A 17,099-nucleotide genomic window follows, 5' to 3' on the forward strand; every position below is an offset into this window, starting at 1 on the left:
TCTGCCTCTCTCTCTATGTGTCTCTCATGAATAAATAAAATAAAAATAAAATGTTTAAAAAAAAAAAAAAAAAAGAAAATCCTTGAAGGGTGTCAATAATCTCATGAGAAGGTAGTAATTGGGACATTTGTTTACTTGCACATTTTCATAAAATCAAAAAGCAAGAGGCTGAAGATGGTACAAAACCATGTATTTACTAAAAGGGAAAATGAGGTTAACAACTGAGTGCTCTTGCCGAGAACTCAGGTGGAGCAGGCAAATGGGCCACTCAGATCCTGGGAAAATGGTGCCAAAGGTCAGATTTGGGGACACCACAGAACCGTGTCAAAGGTGAAAGAATGACACTAGTTGATGCACACCAAACACTTCATTTTAGTCAGGGGAGAAAACAGTTCAATGAACATCAAACTGGCTGGCTTCCACGGTAAGGAAGAACAATCGGGAGAATAGGATAGGCTGTTTCAGGCCAGGTCTTATTTCAGTAAAGCTTTCTACCTCTATCACTGGAGGCCAGGTTTCTGATGCTAATTATAAGACTGCTGAAAAGAAATTCTAATTTCCCAAGACAGATGTGACCACAATTATTACTTAGGAACAGATGTATACACAGAAGTCCAACAGCAGGTTCTCCTGCAGGCTTTAAATCCTGACCTACTCAATGAGATAGGGAACATAGCAACATATTGATTGGTCATGATCTTAAGAATTGGTTTTAGGGTATGTGGGACAACACAGAAACTCAGGAAAACATTTTTTAGGATTCTGACATGAAGAATGTGAACTGTGAAGTGTATTTTCACCGTTCCTTACCATCACATCACCTTTGGCCTCGAAGAGAGAGTGCAAAGCAAATTCAGAATTGGTCCCTCCACCGGGCAATGCACTTGAACAGCACAAGTTCAGGAGGTTCTCCACTGTTGGGAATAATGAGGAGCCACCACATCAGAGAGAGCTCAGTCTCAGGGAAAAACACACCCATCCTAGAGCCAGATGCCCCTGTAGAGGATCAGGCCTTTCCCACCCGGTTCTTGCCTCATGCCAATACCTCTTTGCTGGAGGTCATGGTTTTCTAGTTCTGGCCAGGGCTTCCAAACCAGTGTGGCCTTGTGTGTGTCCTGGGCCAAGGCAGAGACATCCTGAAGTTCTGGGATCTCTGCTTGGAACCTCAAGCCAATGTTGATGCGTCTTTAATGACAAGAACGAAAACAACAGTATGGTCTTCAATTTGAGGTCAAGAGCAACTGTCAGGAACTTGAAAAAGAAGGAAACCAGTTCCCTCTGCAAGAAGAATGCAGGGCCACTTCCTCACAGTGTGATCCTAAAATTCCAGGCATGGCCTTTTCACTGGGATAAGGAACAGCTTTAAGATTGGGGAGAGAGGCTGCAAGGGGCAGGGAGGAGTCGGCCTGGAGCATCGTAGCTCACTATAACTGAGACAGGGAGGGTGCTAATTGCAAGGCAACAGCTGCCCATAGTACGGCCACTGGCACCATTTAACCAGAAAAAAATGTAACAAACATAATGAGCTTATTATATTTATTATTCCTTTCAGACCACTTTCACATAAATTATCCCATCTGAATTTCACAAAGATCTATGATGTAAGCAAGGCAGTGACAATTATTCCCACTTAACAGGCGGGTTAACTAAAGCCTAGAAAGGTTGGGGCACCTGGGTGGCTTAGTTGGTTAAGCGTCTGCGTTCAGCTCAGGTCATGATCTCAGGGTCCTGGGATCAAGCTCCGAGTCGGGCTCCATGCTCAGTGGGGAGTCTGCTTCTCCCTCTGCCCTTCCCCCTGCTTGTGCTCTCTCTCTAGTAAATAAATAAAGTCTCTAAAAAGAAAATAAAGCCTAGAAAGGTTACTTCATCAAGGTCAAATAACAAATGGTGCTGGAACTCAGGTTTTTGGATTCCTGACTCAATGTAGTCACCACTCTACCACCAGGTCTTTTCTGCACTTCTCTAGGAAAACAGCACCTTTCTTGGGCTCCTGGATGGCTCAGTCAGTTGAGCCTCCGACTCTTAGTTTCAGCCCAGGTCGTGATCTCATGGGTTGTGGGATCGAGCCTTGAGGCAGGTTCCTCACTCAGTGAGAATCTGCTTGAAAGATTCTCTCCCTTTGCCCCTCCTCCCATTCACCCACGCATGTTCCTTCTTTCTCTAAGTAAAAAATAAAAAAATAAAAAAAAAATCTTAAAAAAAAAGGATAAGAAAAGACAATAATAGCACATTTCTCTTTGAAGCATTGTGGTCCCTACCCCCTACCCACAACTTAAGTACTCAACAAGCCTATTTAGAGGACCAGCCAAGAATCTTAGGGAGAGGACAGGGAAGGAAGCAAGGGCATTTGGATGGAGCCTCATAGAGAGCTGGGTACTCTGACAGGACTGCCTCAATGTCAGTGGGGATGCGCAAGCATATGGCCACAACCAAACTGGCTCATGCAGCCGGAGACCAGGAGACTAGGTTCCCTGAATATAGGGCTTCATGATTTAGTATGCATTGAGTCTTTGGCAAAAGCCTTGAAGCACCAGTACTTGAGAAATACCATGATCCTATAATTTCTATAACTTCTCATTTGGTGCTACTTCTTAAAGTTCCTCATCCTCAGCTGAAGCTTCTGTTCTAATAAAAAGAAAAAAAAAAAAGGGATGCCTGGGTGGCTCAGTGGTTGAGCATCTGCCTTCGCCTCAGGGCATGATCCTGGGGTCAATGGATGGACTCCCACAACAGGCTCCCTCGTAGGAGCCTGCTTCTCCCTCTGCCTGTGTCTCTACTTCTCTGTCTCTCTCGCAAATAAGTAAAAAAAAAAAATATATATATATATATATATATATTTTTTATTTTTTTAATAATAAATTTATTTTTTATTGGTGTTCAATTTGCCAACATACAGAATAACACCCAGATATATGTATCTTTAAAAAATAAAATAAAAATAAGTAAATAAAAATGTAAAAATTGGCTTTTTCTTACGGTTCAACATCAATGGTCTGCTCTCCAGGCCCCGGGGTGACTGTCACGTTGCTGCCATCAATGCTGTCTGAAGCACAGAAACCAGAGGTCAGTGATCAACAGGAAAGGGAGCCGAGGAAACTACAGCCAATGAGCAGGGAACCTCAAGTCATAACGGGACGCTCTCCCACCCAACCCCTGCCAGAGTTACCCCCAGGGGTGTCTAAGGAACCGGATGCCATGCGCTGCTAATCGGCTTAGGGTCCCTCATGTCCCACACGGGGTAAGGAGAAGCGTAGAGGAGCCTAGCTGGGCGGCTCCTCTGAGACCATCCTGACTCGAGAGAGAGAGAGACGGGGGCTAGCCGGCTCCCCAGGCTCGATCTTTGGGCAGCACGCGCCTAGGAGGTGGAAGCCTGGTCTCGCAGATAATACCGAATCCTACTTGCATATCTACTTAGCACGTTTATTTGGGGGTGTCTCGGGCACGATTATCCAGGGCACAGGCTCACGGAGTGCGCGCACGCCTCCACCGCTGGCTTGTGCCAAGGAGACGGTAGTTCGGACCCCGGGGTCTCCCCGGCTAGACCGGGGTTCCCCTGAAGGTAGGCATCGGACACTGAATTCGGGGCGTCGCGGGGCCCTCGCCCAGCAGAAGCTGGCGGGGTGCACGAGAGGCCAGCGCAGGAGGGGAGCCCCCCCGGGGAGGCGGGGACTCACTGGAGCGGCACAGCAGCACCCGCGGCGTGGGCGTCAGGGGCGTGAGGGGCAGCTGCGGGTGGGCGCCGGGGCCGTGCCCCGCGATGAGGACGTTGCTGAAGAGCCCCGAGCCCTGGCGCACCGGGCTCAGCATGGGCGGGGGCGTGTAGGGGGGCAGCTCGTGGGCGGGGTCCAGCAGCAGGTGGTCCCCGAGCACGCGCGGGGAGCGCAGCTGGCTCTGATACAGCGTGGCGCCCGAGGCCGAGGCGGCGGGGCTGGCGGTGTAGGAGGGCGGGGGCGGGATGAAGAGCGGCTCGGGCCGGTGCCGGAACTTCTTCTTCTCGGGCAAGCTCTTGAGGGGCTCCTCGGCTTTGGCCGCGCCCGGCTGGTGCTTCCTGGGAATCTCCTAGAACGGGAGGAACGGGCCGGTGTTCGAGTCCTGCGGCTTTCCCCACAGGCCATTGCCACAGGCTGAGGGAAGGAGGGGGGGGGGGCGTCTGCTCTAACGGGGACCCCACCCCCCGCCCCTCGCCTACCCCTGCCTCGAGAAACAGCCAGCGCCGGCTCCGGCTCCCACAGGCGGGTTCCGAGGCCTGACTGGGGAGAAAGCCTCGGTTTGGGAGGAAATCCCTCACGTCTGGAGGGAGCTGGGGGTGGCGGGAAGGGTGGGTGGGCAAGCAGAATACATTCACATTCTTTATTGCTTATCACCGCATTCCCATCTGGTGAGTGGAATCCAGCCGAGGGGGCCCTTTAATTCCCCCAGCGCTCCCAGGGGACAGACATCGGGGACAGATAACACATGTTCTGAGAAGGGGACAGAATAAATCTATTCAGGGAAGCCGGGCAGACAGAGGCTGTGGAGCAGGAAGAGGGGGACGAGCCTAGCCAAGGCGCCCGGGGCCAGTGACCCGCACTGGGCTCTCCTTCGAGGTAGCTCTGGAGCGGAGGGAGAGCCATCTAGGGTCTTTCAGGCCCCTGTCCTGTGCTTTGCTTTAAAAAAAAAAAAAAAATGGATCTGGTGACGCTCCCCCCTCACCACCCCTCACCACTGCTCCCAGGACGTAGCTCATTTGCAGCAAGCCCTTCTCCTGGGTTGCTTCCTGTCAGCAGTGTTAGTTTATCTTATGGCAGCGGAACCAAGCACAGTCTGGAAGGAAGATCTGCCACATGGATACATATATACTAATAAGTAAACATATGCACATAAATAGATAAGCAGGGCATGCCAGAGCCAAACAGAAACAGACTCGGGTTGTGTGCCAGCATCAGCCCGGAGAAACCGAGCGCTCGGTGCGGCTGGGTGCGGCTGGGTGCGGCTGCGGAGGCCCCAGCGCCTCTGCGAGGGCCGGTGGGGATACCTGCAGAAAAGTTCTGGGCCGTCTGTGGTACCCGCCCAGGCCCTGCAGGCCAGCGCCTGCCACCGCTGTAGGGCCTGGCAATTCCCGTGCCCAGGGTGGCCCCGCGAGGAGGCAGCAGGGGGTGATGGGAAAGGTTGGCCGTGGTCATGTGACCAGCTGCCTCCAGGCCATGTGACGGGCTCCAGGCCCCCCTCAGCCCTGTCTCTCCTTCAGCTTCGCTGTGTTCTGGGGGTGCTGTCCCAGCCCCTAGGAGGGAAGTCTCGGGAAGCTGAAGGGGCCGAGAGCCCCCCCTAGGCTTCGGGACCCCCAGGGGGTCTCCTTAGGCCAGAGTGCCACAACCTGCCTCCTCTCCCCACCAGAGGGCTCCTCACCACCTGAGGCTGAGGTGGAGAGAGAGAGACCTGAGGAGAACTGGGAGTGGACGTCTGTGCCCCCCCTCCCCCGGCCCCCACCCCCAGGTTGGGAAGTAAACCTGAAGCTTTATATCCCATTCCCCGGTAAGGGATGAGGTCATCTGAGCACAGACAGAGCTTGCATGGCTTCAACCCTGTCAGAACCCAGACCTCGGATCACAGGGGGCAAAGGTCCCTCTACTTGAGCCTCTGGTCCTGTCACTTCAGCTCTCAACCCCAGGCAGGCAGGGCTCTGGGACCCCCGGCTAGGGAAGCCACCCGGAATTGTCGGGTCTGGATGTCACTTGAGAGGAAGCATTTATAGGGTTCCACGTCTACCAAGCTGTTCAGCCCCTGGAGGTGGAACCACTCACCGAGAGGTTTGACAAGCTCCCCCAGAACAGGGAGACCCCTGGATGAGTCCAACCCCAGACTTGGGGAAGACATGCAGGCTTTGCAAGGGGGAGGGTCTTAGTTGCCCTGCATCCCCAGGGGGGCCCAGTAGCAGAGTGGGGATTAGAACTCAGGGCTCCCTCCCAGACATTTAAGTTTCTTTACATCACGTGTCAGGTTCTTGCTCTTATTTACTCAATCCCAGCTACATGCTTCTAGTTCGGTTTGTCTCCTTACTTATGACGTCTCTCTTGCCTTTTCTACAAAGCCAGCTTCATCTCTGCCTGTAAAACCCTGCTCAGAACTATCTTCATGGGGGTCTGCTGAGCAAATTCATACCAAACTCCCTGCATCTCCCCAGTCCCTAGTGACTTTAGCTGTCCATGGGCTCCCCTGCAGCCACTCCCAGGGGATCACTGTTTCTCTGCCCTGGTTTTTCTCTCATGGTCTCGAGTGGGGGCGGAGGGTGCTGCCTGGGGCTCTGACCCCTGTGTGACTAGGAACCTTACTGTCTCCAGCTTCAGGCTGAGAGTTCTCCAGGGACAGAAACAGTGTCTCTCCTTCTGAATCAGGAACTTCCCTAGGCAAAGAGGGAGCTTGGCTCTCATTTCATCTCTCTGCCTGTTGCTGGCTCCCAAGTCTTGCAAGTTCACGAGAACCCCCACTCCCAGAAGATCCCCCTCGGCCTCTCCTCTTCTGAAGCCTTGGTATTACATAGAGAACCAAGAAGGTTCTTTTTGGACTTTTCTAGTTCTTTTAATTATTCACCGTACCCCTATTTTGGCCTAACCCCACCCTCGTGCCACCTGGAATCCCAGCAGCCACTTTTTCTTTGAGGACAAATATGACCCAGCACACCACTTAGTGGGGAGGGAACAGATCTAGATGTAGTCAACCACATGGGTTACAGACTCCCCAGAGGAGGGGAGGGAAGAGGAAAGAAGAAAGGAAGAGAGAAAGAGGAGGGAGGGACCGAGGGGGGCGGTAAGAGAGGGAGGCAAAGGGGGGGAAAGAGAGATATTTCTGCCCCAGAGCCAAGCTAAGCTGCTTGGGTGACACGCTTGGAATTTGAGAAAGAGAAGGAGAACTTAAGAGTGAGTGAGAAACACAAATATCTTTGCTTTCCTGAGATTGGGGGGTAGATGTCTCTCTCAGTGGAGTTACTCTGGGAACCTTAGTGAATTAGGTCCTCTAAGGCTAATAATGCAGGTGGGATACTGAAAGTATTAAGCATCCAGTTAGGCTGACCATCAGAATGGATGCCAGGGCTATTGCGTGGAAGCTTGCTGTGCCAAGGGTTTTTACCTCTTTGGCTGCTGGATTTGAGGAGGTCTGCAGATCCTGAAGCTGGGGGGCCAGGGCCCAGCTGAGATAGGACTGAGATAGGACTTCTATATTTTATTATCTGAGATAGGACTTCTATATTTTAATAGCCGTGATTACCAGCTGAGTTATCATGTGTTTTAATTTTGGAATACCTTCAGGCCTCTCAGGATCTAACCCAGACCATTTGCCTGGGAGAGTGACAGGTGTTCACTGGGTAGCAGGCAGTGTGGACAGAGATAGGATTCCCAAGCCAGCCACAGCCATGCTTATGCTCAGGCCAGTGACCCCGGAAGAGCTGCCCCATCTCCAAGAAAGCAAAGGGATGTTCTCACCCCAGGCGGGCGGGGGGCAGAGCAGCAACTCACAGCAGGCGGGTGGGGGGCAGCCCCTTGGGGTGAGTGTGGGGGAGAGAGGGTCATCCTCACGAGCACGGGCATCTCGTCGTCCGACATCGAGCTGGCTGGCTTGTCTCTGGCGGAGGGGGCGGCAACGATGCTGTTGGCGAAGCCCTGAGAGCCTGGCTTGGGTGGGAGAAGCTTGACAGGGATAGACACGGGCATGACCATGGGCGTGAGGCTTTCTGCCTCGGGAGGGAGCTGCGGTGGCGGCGGAGGCGGAGGTGGCAGTGGCGGCTGGGGCTGAGGCTGAGGCTGAGGCGGCAGGGCCTTCTCTCCTTCCTCCTACACAGACAATAAAGGCTTTGATCCTGGGCTGAGAGCAGCCAGTCCCAGGGGGGATGCACTTTGCTTTTCCTGAAATGTTGCAGGGCATCACGCATGGGTGGTAGAGAGCCACTGCAGGGTGGTTTCCTTCCTGCAACCCTGAGTCCCTTGGCTCAAGTGATGCCAGTTGGCAGTGGGCAAGGCCATGCACTCTATTTTCTATGTTAAAAAAAAATCTTGACTGTTATCACTTGTATAATTAAAACAGATCTTTTGTTGTTGTCATAACTTTTAAAGAAAAGGAATGGACTGGTAGGCACAAAATAAAACATAATAAGCTCTTGTGTAGGACCTCTTAATTCTACAAGCCTCAGTGTACTCATCTGTCAAATGGAAGACAAAGCTCTTGTATTTGGAATGGTGAGGAGATGGGAGTGACCTGGGGTATCCACAATTTTGGTGAACAGGGAGTTAATCCCATAGACTTTAATTTAGATCAACAATTATCTAAAGAATTTAAGAAATTCTTTGCATTTTTTAATTCTTTGCATTTTTAAATCTTTCTCTAAAACTGCATGGATACTTCACCACATGGATATCCTCTCTGGATAATCTTGAGGGTATTTAAAGACCTTCCATTGCTAGAGTCTAACACTAGCACACTGGTGAATAGAAAATGTTGGTCACATTTGCTTTCTCTGGCCATCGGCTACTAATCTGGAAGGCCCAAGAGACTCTGGTCTTAGGTGCTTTAAGCAGCAGAAGTTAAAAATAATGTTGCATCTACATGTTTTCTTTGCCTTCTTTTCCAGAAAGAGGAGAAACTAGGATCCCTCAAAAGATTTCCAGTCCCCCTGCTTTTGACTCTTGTTCATGAAACCAGTGGAAGTGGAGTCTGTTTAATCTGGCTAGCTCCTAGCATCAAAGCTTAAGTACTCCTGTTAGGGAAGGACTGTGCTTCCCCAGATGCCCACCTGGGGGTCACATTACTCTCTGTCTGATGGCAGCAAAGCAAAGCAAGCAACACATGGTCTGGGAAGGGCCAGGCACTGGCTCCCGCTAACCTGTTTGAGACTGGGGGAGGCTCTCATTCCCCCATGGGACCGCATGTGGCCATTCAGGGCAGGCAGGCTCTTGAATTCCTTCAGGCAGATGGAGCACGTCAGTTTGTTCTTGGCATCAAACTGCTCCCCAAACACTCCTTTTGGTTGGCTACTGCTCAAGGGTAGAGCCAAACGGAGAGGACATACATGTTGACAAAGAGGAAGGGTGACTTACCACAAGACCTCACACCCCGCAATGAACCCATTTCATTCATCCAGTGCTCCCAGGGTCCCACTTGTATTATCCCAATACCGTTCAGAGAACTAAGCCCACTTTACAGAAGGAAAACTGAGCCTCAAGAGTGGGAAAGGGCTTGCTCAAAATCATGCAAGAGTTGAAAAAAAACATCCTTCATTTTAGGCCGTCAAGTGCTGGGTTTTTTCCACTTTTGACCTATTATCTTTCTAGGGTCGCCTCGGGCCTCCTCTTCCAGAAGCCCTCCCTTAGAGACACATGTCTAAGTACTCTGGTTCAGCCTCTAGACAGCATGTCGTAGCAGTCTGTCAGGTTCTGACTAAGAATTTACCATGCCTGTGATGGGGGGAAATAAGTCTGTACTACTCAATGCTGCATTCTCAAAGCTTAGCTCTATGCCTGACACTCAGTAGGTATTCAATAAATACTGACTGGTGGACAGAACATGGCCTTCGGAGTCAATCCCAATATTGCCACTTACTTGATGTACAAATCTAAGCTCTGAGCCTGTTTTCTCATCTGTAAAGTCACAGGAACGCAACTAAGAATGGTCAAGTGCTTACTATGTGCTAGGCACATGGTAATCCTACCCACCATCACTGGAGTTGCTTTATTACACAAAATAGAGAGTGCCTAGCACACAGTAAACACTCAAACACAATAGCTGCTATTCTTATTATAAACTTCTTTGAGAAACTGACTTTGAATTTGAAAATGAATCTTGATAGACAACCCAGGAACACCTCCCAGTCTCCCAAAATGCCAACATGCCTTCTTGCATCCATCCTACCTTGACTCGGGGGACCCTGGCTGGGCTCTGCCATCAGGTAGGTGCATCTAATTTTGAGCCATGCAGGACACCGGAAGAAAGAAGAAAGAGAAAAAAGTGTGTTTCTGACGGGAGGAATCATTGAGCTCAGGGAATCCCAGGGCCTGCACTTCTAGTATGCTTCCCCCAGCTCACAGGGCCAGCAGGTCGTTCACTTCTTTCCCTCGCTTCCCCAAGCCCCCCAACTCAGTAACACACCCACTTCGGCAGCTGCCACCAAGCCACCAGCTCGCCAGGACTCAATCCCCTACCTCGTTCCTTCCTTTTCTCCCCATCCACCACTGTGTGCATAGATAGGCTCCATTCCCGAGAGAGGCATGGAACAAGAGAACTGCATAACACAGCATCATGCCCAGAGATCTCCTGCTGGTCAGGTCAGCTGTGGCCATGTCACCTTATTCTTATATTCAAAAAGGCTCCCCCAGTTACCACTGGGCCTGGGTCTCAAACAAGATAGGGTCAAGGAGAGCTCGTCTCCAGCCTCCATCAGAGCCCTCTCTCCATCTACCCTGATCCCATTCAAGGTTTCCTTCTCCCCGGAGCCTGATGTCATACGAGTGTAGCTCCCAGGAACATGACAGGGCATGAGCAGTGCCCAGCACACAGGAACCTTCTTGTGGCAAATACATCTGAGAAACAAACGGTTAATGACCACGGCCCACAGATCTGCGGACGATCTTTATCTGGCTAGATTGTTTTTTGAAAAGTCCTGAATAAGAACACCATCAGATGGGGCATCTACCTTCCAGGCCACCACAGCTGGCACCATTCCTCACTGTCTCCTAACGAGTCACTTTAAAAAAAAAAAATTTTTTTTTTTAACAAGTCACTTTTATTACTCACTTTACCTGCCTGGATCCTGAGGGCAGCTCAGAGTCTCATCTCTGGGAGACGCACAACACACACACATCAGCATAGCACAGGCTCTGAGAAGCCCCTCAGCGTTGCAACCAGATTCTCTATAGGAATCCTCCAATGTATTTATCTGGAGAACTCACCCCACCCCCCATCCCCACCTTATCTATTAAACATTCTATGGTATTCCTGGTCGGAGCAATATACTTGGAGAAATGCTGTCATAATTTGGTCACCTTCCCAAAGGGGGAACAGTTTCACAAAGGAATTCCCTGAGGATTCAGACCTAAGGGGGCCAGACCCCCATCCCCACCCCCTGTGTGGTCCCTGGGCCCCCGAGTCAAGCCTTGACCACTACATGCATCATTCAGGACCTTGTATGGTATTATGGACATTGCTGCAGCAAGACTGTAAGCTCACTGGGCAAAGGACTGAATTGAAATTGATCCTGCATTCCATGTGCCTGGCACAGACAGCATCAAGCACATGTGCATTAAGGTTCGTGGTGTGGATAAAGAACAAAAGCACTGGAGGGGCTGGTGAGAGGGGTGGGCACGACCTAGACTCTGCTCTGGCCGGCGCTATAGCACACCAAGATCCTCCAAGCTGCGCCCACCATGAGAATACCTGGGGCCACAGGGCACTGGGAGACAGCTGCTGGTGCTGAGGCCCCATGTTGTTGAGGTGGATCCCGCTGGGGGATAGGAGCGGCCGATGGGGGAGAGCCCCGGCGAGCCGGTTCAGGTCCGAGCTTGCCGGATCTCCCATTCCTGCATCGGGAGGCCCCAGGTCGCCGTGGGAGCTCAGCATGGTCTGGGCCTGCCTGTCGCTTGGGTAAGTCTTGGGCTGACTGTCCTCGCGCTGCTGGTGCTGGGGCAGGTGGCTCTGCTGGCAGAGGGGGTGGCCGTAGGGCTGCTGGGGCTCCTGGTAGTAGTACTGGGGCATGGAGCCCAGCTGGATCAGCTGGACGGCATGCGCCTGCTCCGGGGCATACTGGTGGGGGTCCCTGTGATACGAAGGGGGCTGTAGGTGCATTTGCTGCTGTTGCTGCTGCTGCTGTTCTTGCAAGTGCTGCATCATGGGTTGGGACTGGTAATACTGAGGTATCTGCATCGGACCCTGCCGCTGCTGCAGCTGCAGCTGCTGTTGCTGCTGCTGCTGAGGCTGTGGCGGGCGGATCTGCTGCTGCTGCTGCATTTCCTGCAGGGACATATGCTGCTGCCCGGCCTGCTGCTGTTGCTGCTGTGGCGGCGGGTAATACTGGTGCTGCTGCATCTGCTGCATGTGCTGGGACAGCACCTGAGGGGCTTGCAGTGGCTGTCCTCCCTGCACTGGCATCTGAGCCAGTGGCTGCTGGTAGTCATAATACAGGTGGCCCTGGCTAGCGTGTGGCCCCACCTGAAGAGTTGGTTTGGACAGCCCACTGGGGAAACCAGGGTGAGCCTGCTGGGGCACCTGCTGGTAGCGAGCAGGAAGAGCCGGCGCTGGGGGCTCCATGGGCTTCTGGGACAGCAGCTGTCGGAGGGCGCTGTCAGGGGCTCCGTCCATCACTGCCGACTGGGTGTGCAGCACCTGGGCCATATTGTTGACCTGAATTCGCAGGTTTTGGTTGGCGAACACCTGGGTGAAGGAGTCTAGCTTGTGCAGGACACCGCTGGTGAGTTTCTGGGTCCGGATCTCGCTGGCCTGGGAGTAGGTATATTGGTAGCCATCGGCGGGCTCAGCCTGGGCCGGTGTCCCCCACACCATGTTAGAGTTGGTCAGGTTGCTGCGTAGCTGGACGTGGTTTCCAGGCCCAGTATGACCTCCCCACCCTCCCTGCCTTGAGGGATCCACTTGGCCAACGTTTTTGGAACCAACAGGCAAGCCTAGACCATCCCGAGTATCTTGAGGGAAGTGGGGGGAGATGGGTGACGCCTGCGGGGCATCCATTCCAGCCCCTGTGACCGTATTCCCATAGTTGTGGTTCAGCCCACCATGGATGCCAAGCGGTGGCTGTTGGTAGAAAAGGTTCTCACCACTGTGGGCCACGTGATTGGTCTTGTACAGCTGCTGATCCCCCATGGTGCCTGCCTTGGCCGTGAATGTCCAGCCACAAAACCATAAAAAAAGGTCAATGAGACAAACCCAAAAGGACTGAGACCCTGAGAAGCTGAGAGAAGGCGTCCACACTATTCCACGGCTGACATGTCGGTGAACGTGGCTGCAGCCAGATGTTCCTGTTGGCCTGTACCACTCATGTGCAGAGTGGGGGGCTTTACATCCTCACGTGGGCTGAGGTATGGACTAAACACCACCGTGGTGCAGAGATGCCACTCACACCTGCAAGACAAAGTGCAAAGCACAGGACAGGATTTAAGTGGATGCTTTTTTAGATTTTACGTATTTGACAGAGAGAAAGAACACAAGCAGAGGGAGCAGTAGCCAGAGGGCGAGGGAGAAGCAGTCTCTCCACTGAGCAGGGAGCTGGACGTGGGGCTCGATCCTAGGACCCTAGGACCATGATCTGAGCCAAAGGCAGATGCCCAACCGACTAAGCCACCTAGGTGCCCTTACTTGGATGTTCTGGTAAGAACAATTACATCTACACTGACCAATTAGAGAATTTTTTTTTCTAAAGATTTTATTTATTTATTAATGAGACAGAGAGAGGGAGGGAGAGGGAAAGAGAGGGGCAGAGACACAGGCAAAGGGAGAAGCAGGTGCCATGCAGGGAGCCCAATGCAGGACTCATCCGGGGACTCCAGGATCAGGCCTTGGGCTGAAGGCGGCACTAAACCGCTGAGCCACCCAGGCTGCCCCGGTTAGAGAATTAAATACAAAACAGGAGACTTGATTTGGAGTAGCCTGTTTTGTACACTGCACACCATTTACCCCAATTCTGCATATCTGGACCCTCATGTGAGTAGTGAACTCTCTTTCAAAGCCCATTGCTCAATGCCTCGTTAGTTCATTGATTTGTTAATTCATTGTTTTACTCACTGATTAATCCTTCCATTCATCTGGGACTCTAGGATCTGCAGGGGATGTGAAGACGTTTAAGACATTCATTTATCAACTTATCTGCTCAACAAATACTTATTCGACACCTACTAAGTGTAAGGCACAATGCCAGGAAATGATTAAGACAAGCCTCAGCTCTTGAGATGTTTATGGTTAGAAAAGGTGATGACGGGTCACATGATTAAGTACGCACGTAATAAAAAGGTAAAAATAACAGATAAGGGAACTCATCTTATCTGAGAATAAGAATGGAATTGGAGAAAGTTTGAAGGAGGAGTATTGCTAACACATTAGTTTGCCTGTCTGGTCAACACAATTCCCTGCTTTCTGAGGTCCCTGCTCAAGGAAACATCTACACACAGTGCTGACCTGGCACAAAAAACCATACTGAGACAAGTCTTAGAACCACGAACTAGGAAATGTGGGGAGACTGGTTTAGTCTGGTTTGAGTCATATAGGTTCTTTAGGGGACTTCTAATTAGGGTCTGTAGATTCCTGGGAGTACACGAACACTTTCCAAGCACTACATACGCACTCAAAGTTTTAAGAGAGAGTTTTTGTTTCTCTTAATTCCCAGGGCCTCAAACTTCCATAGAAGCTGTTTTCTGGAACTGATTGGTGACAAAGGTACAAGTTGACCTTTAATACCTGCACTCTCACAAATGCCTTCCTTCTCTACAAAAGAAAGACAGACCTCTTACTCACCTCATCCCAAATCTTAACTGGGCTTATTATCGCCCCAGCAGCCTGCCCCACTCCTGGCCACCATGTAAAGCGACATCTAGAAAGCTGAGAAAACCAGCAACTCTAATAAATGAGAAGTGAATCTTCTTTGAAACTGGATGGTTTCCAATTCCTTATTATTATTAATAATAATAGGAAGACCTAGTAGAAGTAATTAAAGTCTGTTAGTGATAAATCGCTATGTGATATTCAGTATATAACTCAAAGCAGATCAAAAACTGAGTGATCTTTTTTTTTTTTTTTAAAGATTTTATCTATTTATTCACGAGAGACACAGAGAGAGGGGCTGGGACTCCAGGATCACACCCTGAGCTGAAGGCAGGCGCTAAACCACTGAGCCACCCAGGGATCCCAAGTGATTCTGTTTTATTTTTTTATTTAAAATTTTTATGTATGTATGTATGTATGTATGTATGTATTTATTTATTTATTTATGATAGTCACACACAGAGAGAGAGAGGCAGAGACACAGGCAGACGGAGAAGCAGGCTCCATGCGCCGGGAACCCGACGTGGGATTCAATCCCGGGTCTCCAAGATCACGCCCTGGGCCAAAGGCAGGCAGGCACTAAACCACTGCGCCACCCAGGGAATCCCTTTTTTTTTAAATTTTTTTTTTTTTTATAAATGATCCTGTTTTAACAAAACTTCTATTTCTATCAGTACATGCAACTGAGGATATTCAGGGCGTACATATATATGAATAAAAAATGGAAATGTAATCAATCTTGGCCCCTGTCTCATATCTCATACAATATGTAATATTCTTCCATGGATATAAAAACAAACTGAAGAAATAACCCAAAGCCAGCAATATTCTATTTCTGGACATGGTGGTAACTGTATGAGTGTGTTTACTTGGATAATTCAAGCTGAACGCTCTGACCTGGCACATGTAGGTATGTGTGTTGTAAGTCAATAAATTTTATTTTAAAAAGTCATCCAGCATTATCATCTCACTAAGAGATGCATCTTCAGTATAATTTTAGTTTTTGTGTTTATTAATAATTCATCCAAATTAATAATACATTTGTGTTATTTTGATTAATCGTGTCCCATTAATAATTTTTTTAAAGATTTTTATTTATTTACTCATGAGAGACACACACACACACACAGAGAAAGAGAGAGAGAGCGAGAGAGAGGCAGAAACACAGGCAGAGGGAGAAGCAGGCTCCATGCAGGGAGCCCAACGTGGGACTCGATCCCGGGTCTCCAGGATCACGCCTGGACTGAAGGTGGTGCTAAACCGCTGAGCCACCCAGGCTGCCCCTATTAATAATTGTTAACAATAACTCAGACCAGAAGAAAATTTTAATACTCAGAGTTTTATGATTTCAGGAAATTAAAGAAGTTTTCATTTTATATAAAATCGCTACAGAGAAATGTGATAGGGAAACAAACGAAAGAGTTTTAAGCATGAAATAGATTACACATATTCCATTAGGATAAAATTCCACTGGGGAAGTGAACAGAAATAAAATTTCAAGAAGAAAAAGGAACACTATTAGTGAAGAGCATGTTCATGCATTTTTAAAACGGATGATGGTAGATATCAAATGCCTGTTGTGCTTAGATTCTACTGGATAAATTTAAAACAATGATGTAATAGTTTTACTTAAAAATATCAATGTTTACAATATCCTGGAGCTTGCATCTTCTGCAAATGTATGATAAAAAATGTAGGTGTAAACTTGAAAATGTGTGAGGAGGGTCATTACGTTTACCGCATTCTTTCATGGGAGATTTTAAGACCACTGCAGTAGCCCCCTCCAACTGGGAGCTAGACTGAGTTGGTCTCTGTCCCTTCCTAAAAGATGAGAGATGAACAAATTCAGAGCAAGGGATTTGGTTTGGTTTGGTTTGGTAGAATGAAGGATGGATGAAGAGAAGCAGTGGGAAGAAACCATGGTTGGCCAAAGAGAGCTGGAGTAGATCCTGAATGTGACCATGAATGGCTGTTGAAGGCTTCTGAGCAGAGGCACAAGGACGTCAGGTTTGATGGCGCTATAAGTTTCAGGAGCAGGGAGACCAGCTCCCCTCCTGAAAATTACGTCTGTATCACCTGTGAGCTTGCCAGAATTTCAGAATCTCAGGCTTCCGCCTACATGTATTCAATCAGGATCTGTATTTTATCAGGACCCTCAAGTGATTTGTGTGCAGATTAAAATTTGAGAAGCGATGGATCAGCAGGCTCTCACTGCATCCAGGTTAGACATAATTAAGACCTGAACTTGGATGATGGTGAGCAGAACAGAAGGAGAAATGAGAGAAACATGCCCCTTGTGCTGCCAAAGGGAAGTGACTCTCCTGCAGGGGCTTACCACCCAGTAAGAGGAGACCCCCCGCCTTTTCTCACACAAGCTCTCCCCCTTGACATCCTCACTTACCATTCTACCTTGCTGACTTGCAATCACCACTTCCAGACCAGAGGGTCTGGGCTCCTGCTCAGTTGCCTACCCCAAAGTCTACTTCCGTGCTCAAAGGCAAAGTCAACCTCATATTCCCCAGAATGGACGCTCCTGTAATAACTCTTGCCCTTGACTCCTCTCTCTTCCTTAACCAACCACTACAATATGATAG

The 17,099-nt window shown here is 49.8% G+C and overlaps 1 protein-coding gene across 50 annotated transcripts in view; it reads right to left on the bottom strand.

Annotated features, from left to right (window-relative positions):
• Nucleotides 1-17,099, bottom strand: part of TRERF1 (transcriptional regulating factor 1) — a 210,138-nt gene that overhangs the window by 27,739 nt on the left and 165,300 nt on the right. For 17 of the 50 annotated variants that reach the window (XM_072732032.1, XM_072732043.1, XM_072732031.1 and 14 more), the window contains 8 exons: nt 11,398-13,092; nt 9,877-9,923; nt 8,852-9,002; nt 7,491-7,805; nt 3,675-4,059; nt 2,977-3,043; nt 1,046-1,185; nt 811-914 (listed from right to left, as the gene is read on the bottom strand). In XM_072732032.1, coding sequence (XP_072588133.1) covers nt 811-914; nt 1,046-1,185; nt 2,977-3,043; nt 3,675-4,059; nt 7,491-7,805; nt 8,852-9,002; nt 9,877-9,923; nt 11,398-12,834 — 2,646 coding nt within the window. In that variant the 5' untranslated portion in view covers nt 12,835-13,092. The remainder of the gene's footprint in view (nt 1-810; nt 915-1,045; nt 1,186-2,976; nt 3,044-3,674; nt 4,060-7,490; nt 7,806-8,851; nt 9,003-9,876; nt 9,924-11,397; nt 13,093-17,099) is intronic. The other 33 variants (XM_072732096.1, XM_072732089.1, XM_025990913.2 and 30 more) reach the window with 3 other exon arrangements.

This window comes from Vulpes vulpes, chromosome 1 (assembly GCF_048418805.1).
Source record: "Vulpes vulpes isolate BD-2025 chromosome 1, VulVul3, whole genome shotgun sequence".
NCBI classification, from domain to species: domain Eukaryota; kingdom Metazoa; phylum Chordata; class Mammalia; order Carnivora; family Canidae; genus Vulpes; species Vulpes vulpes.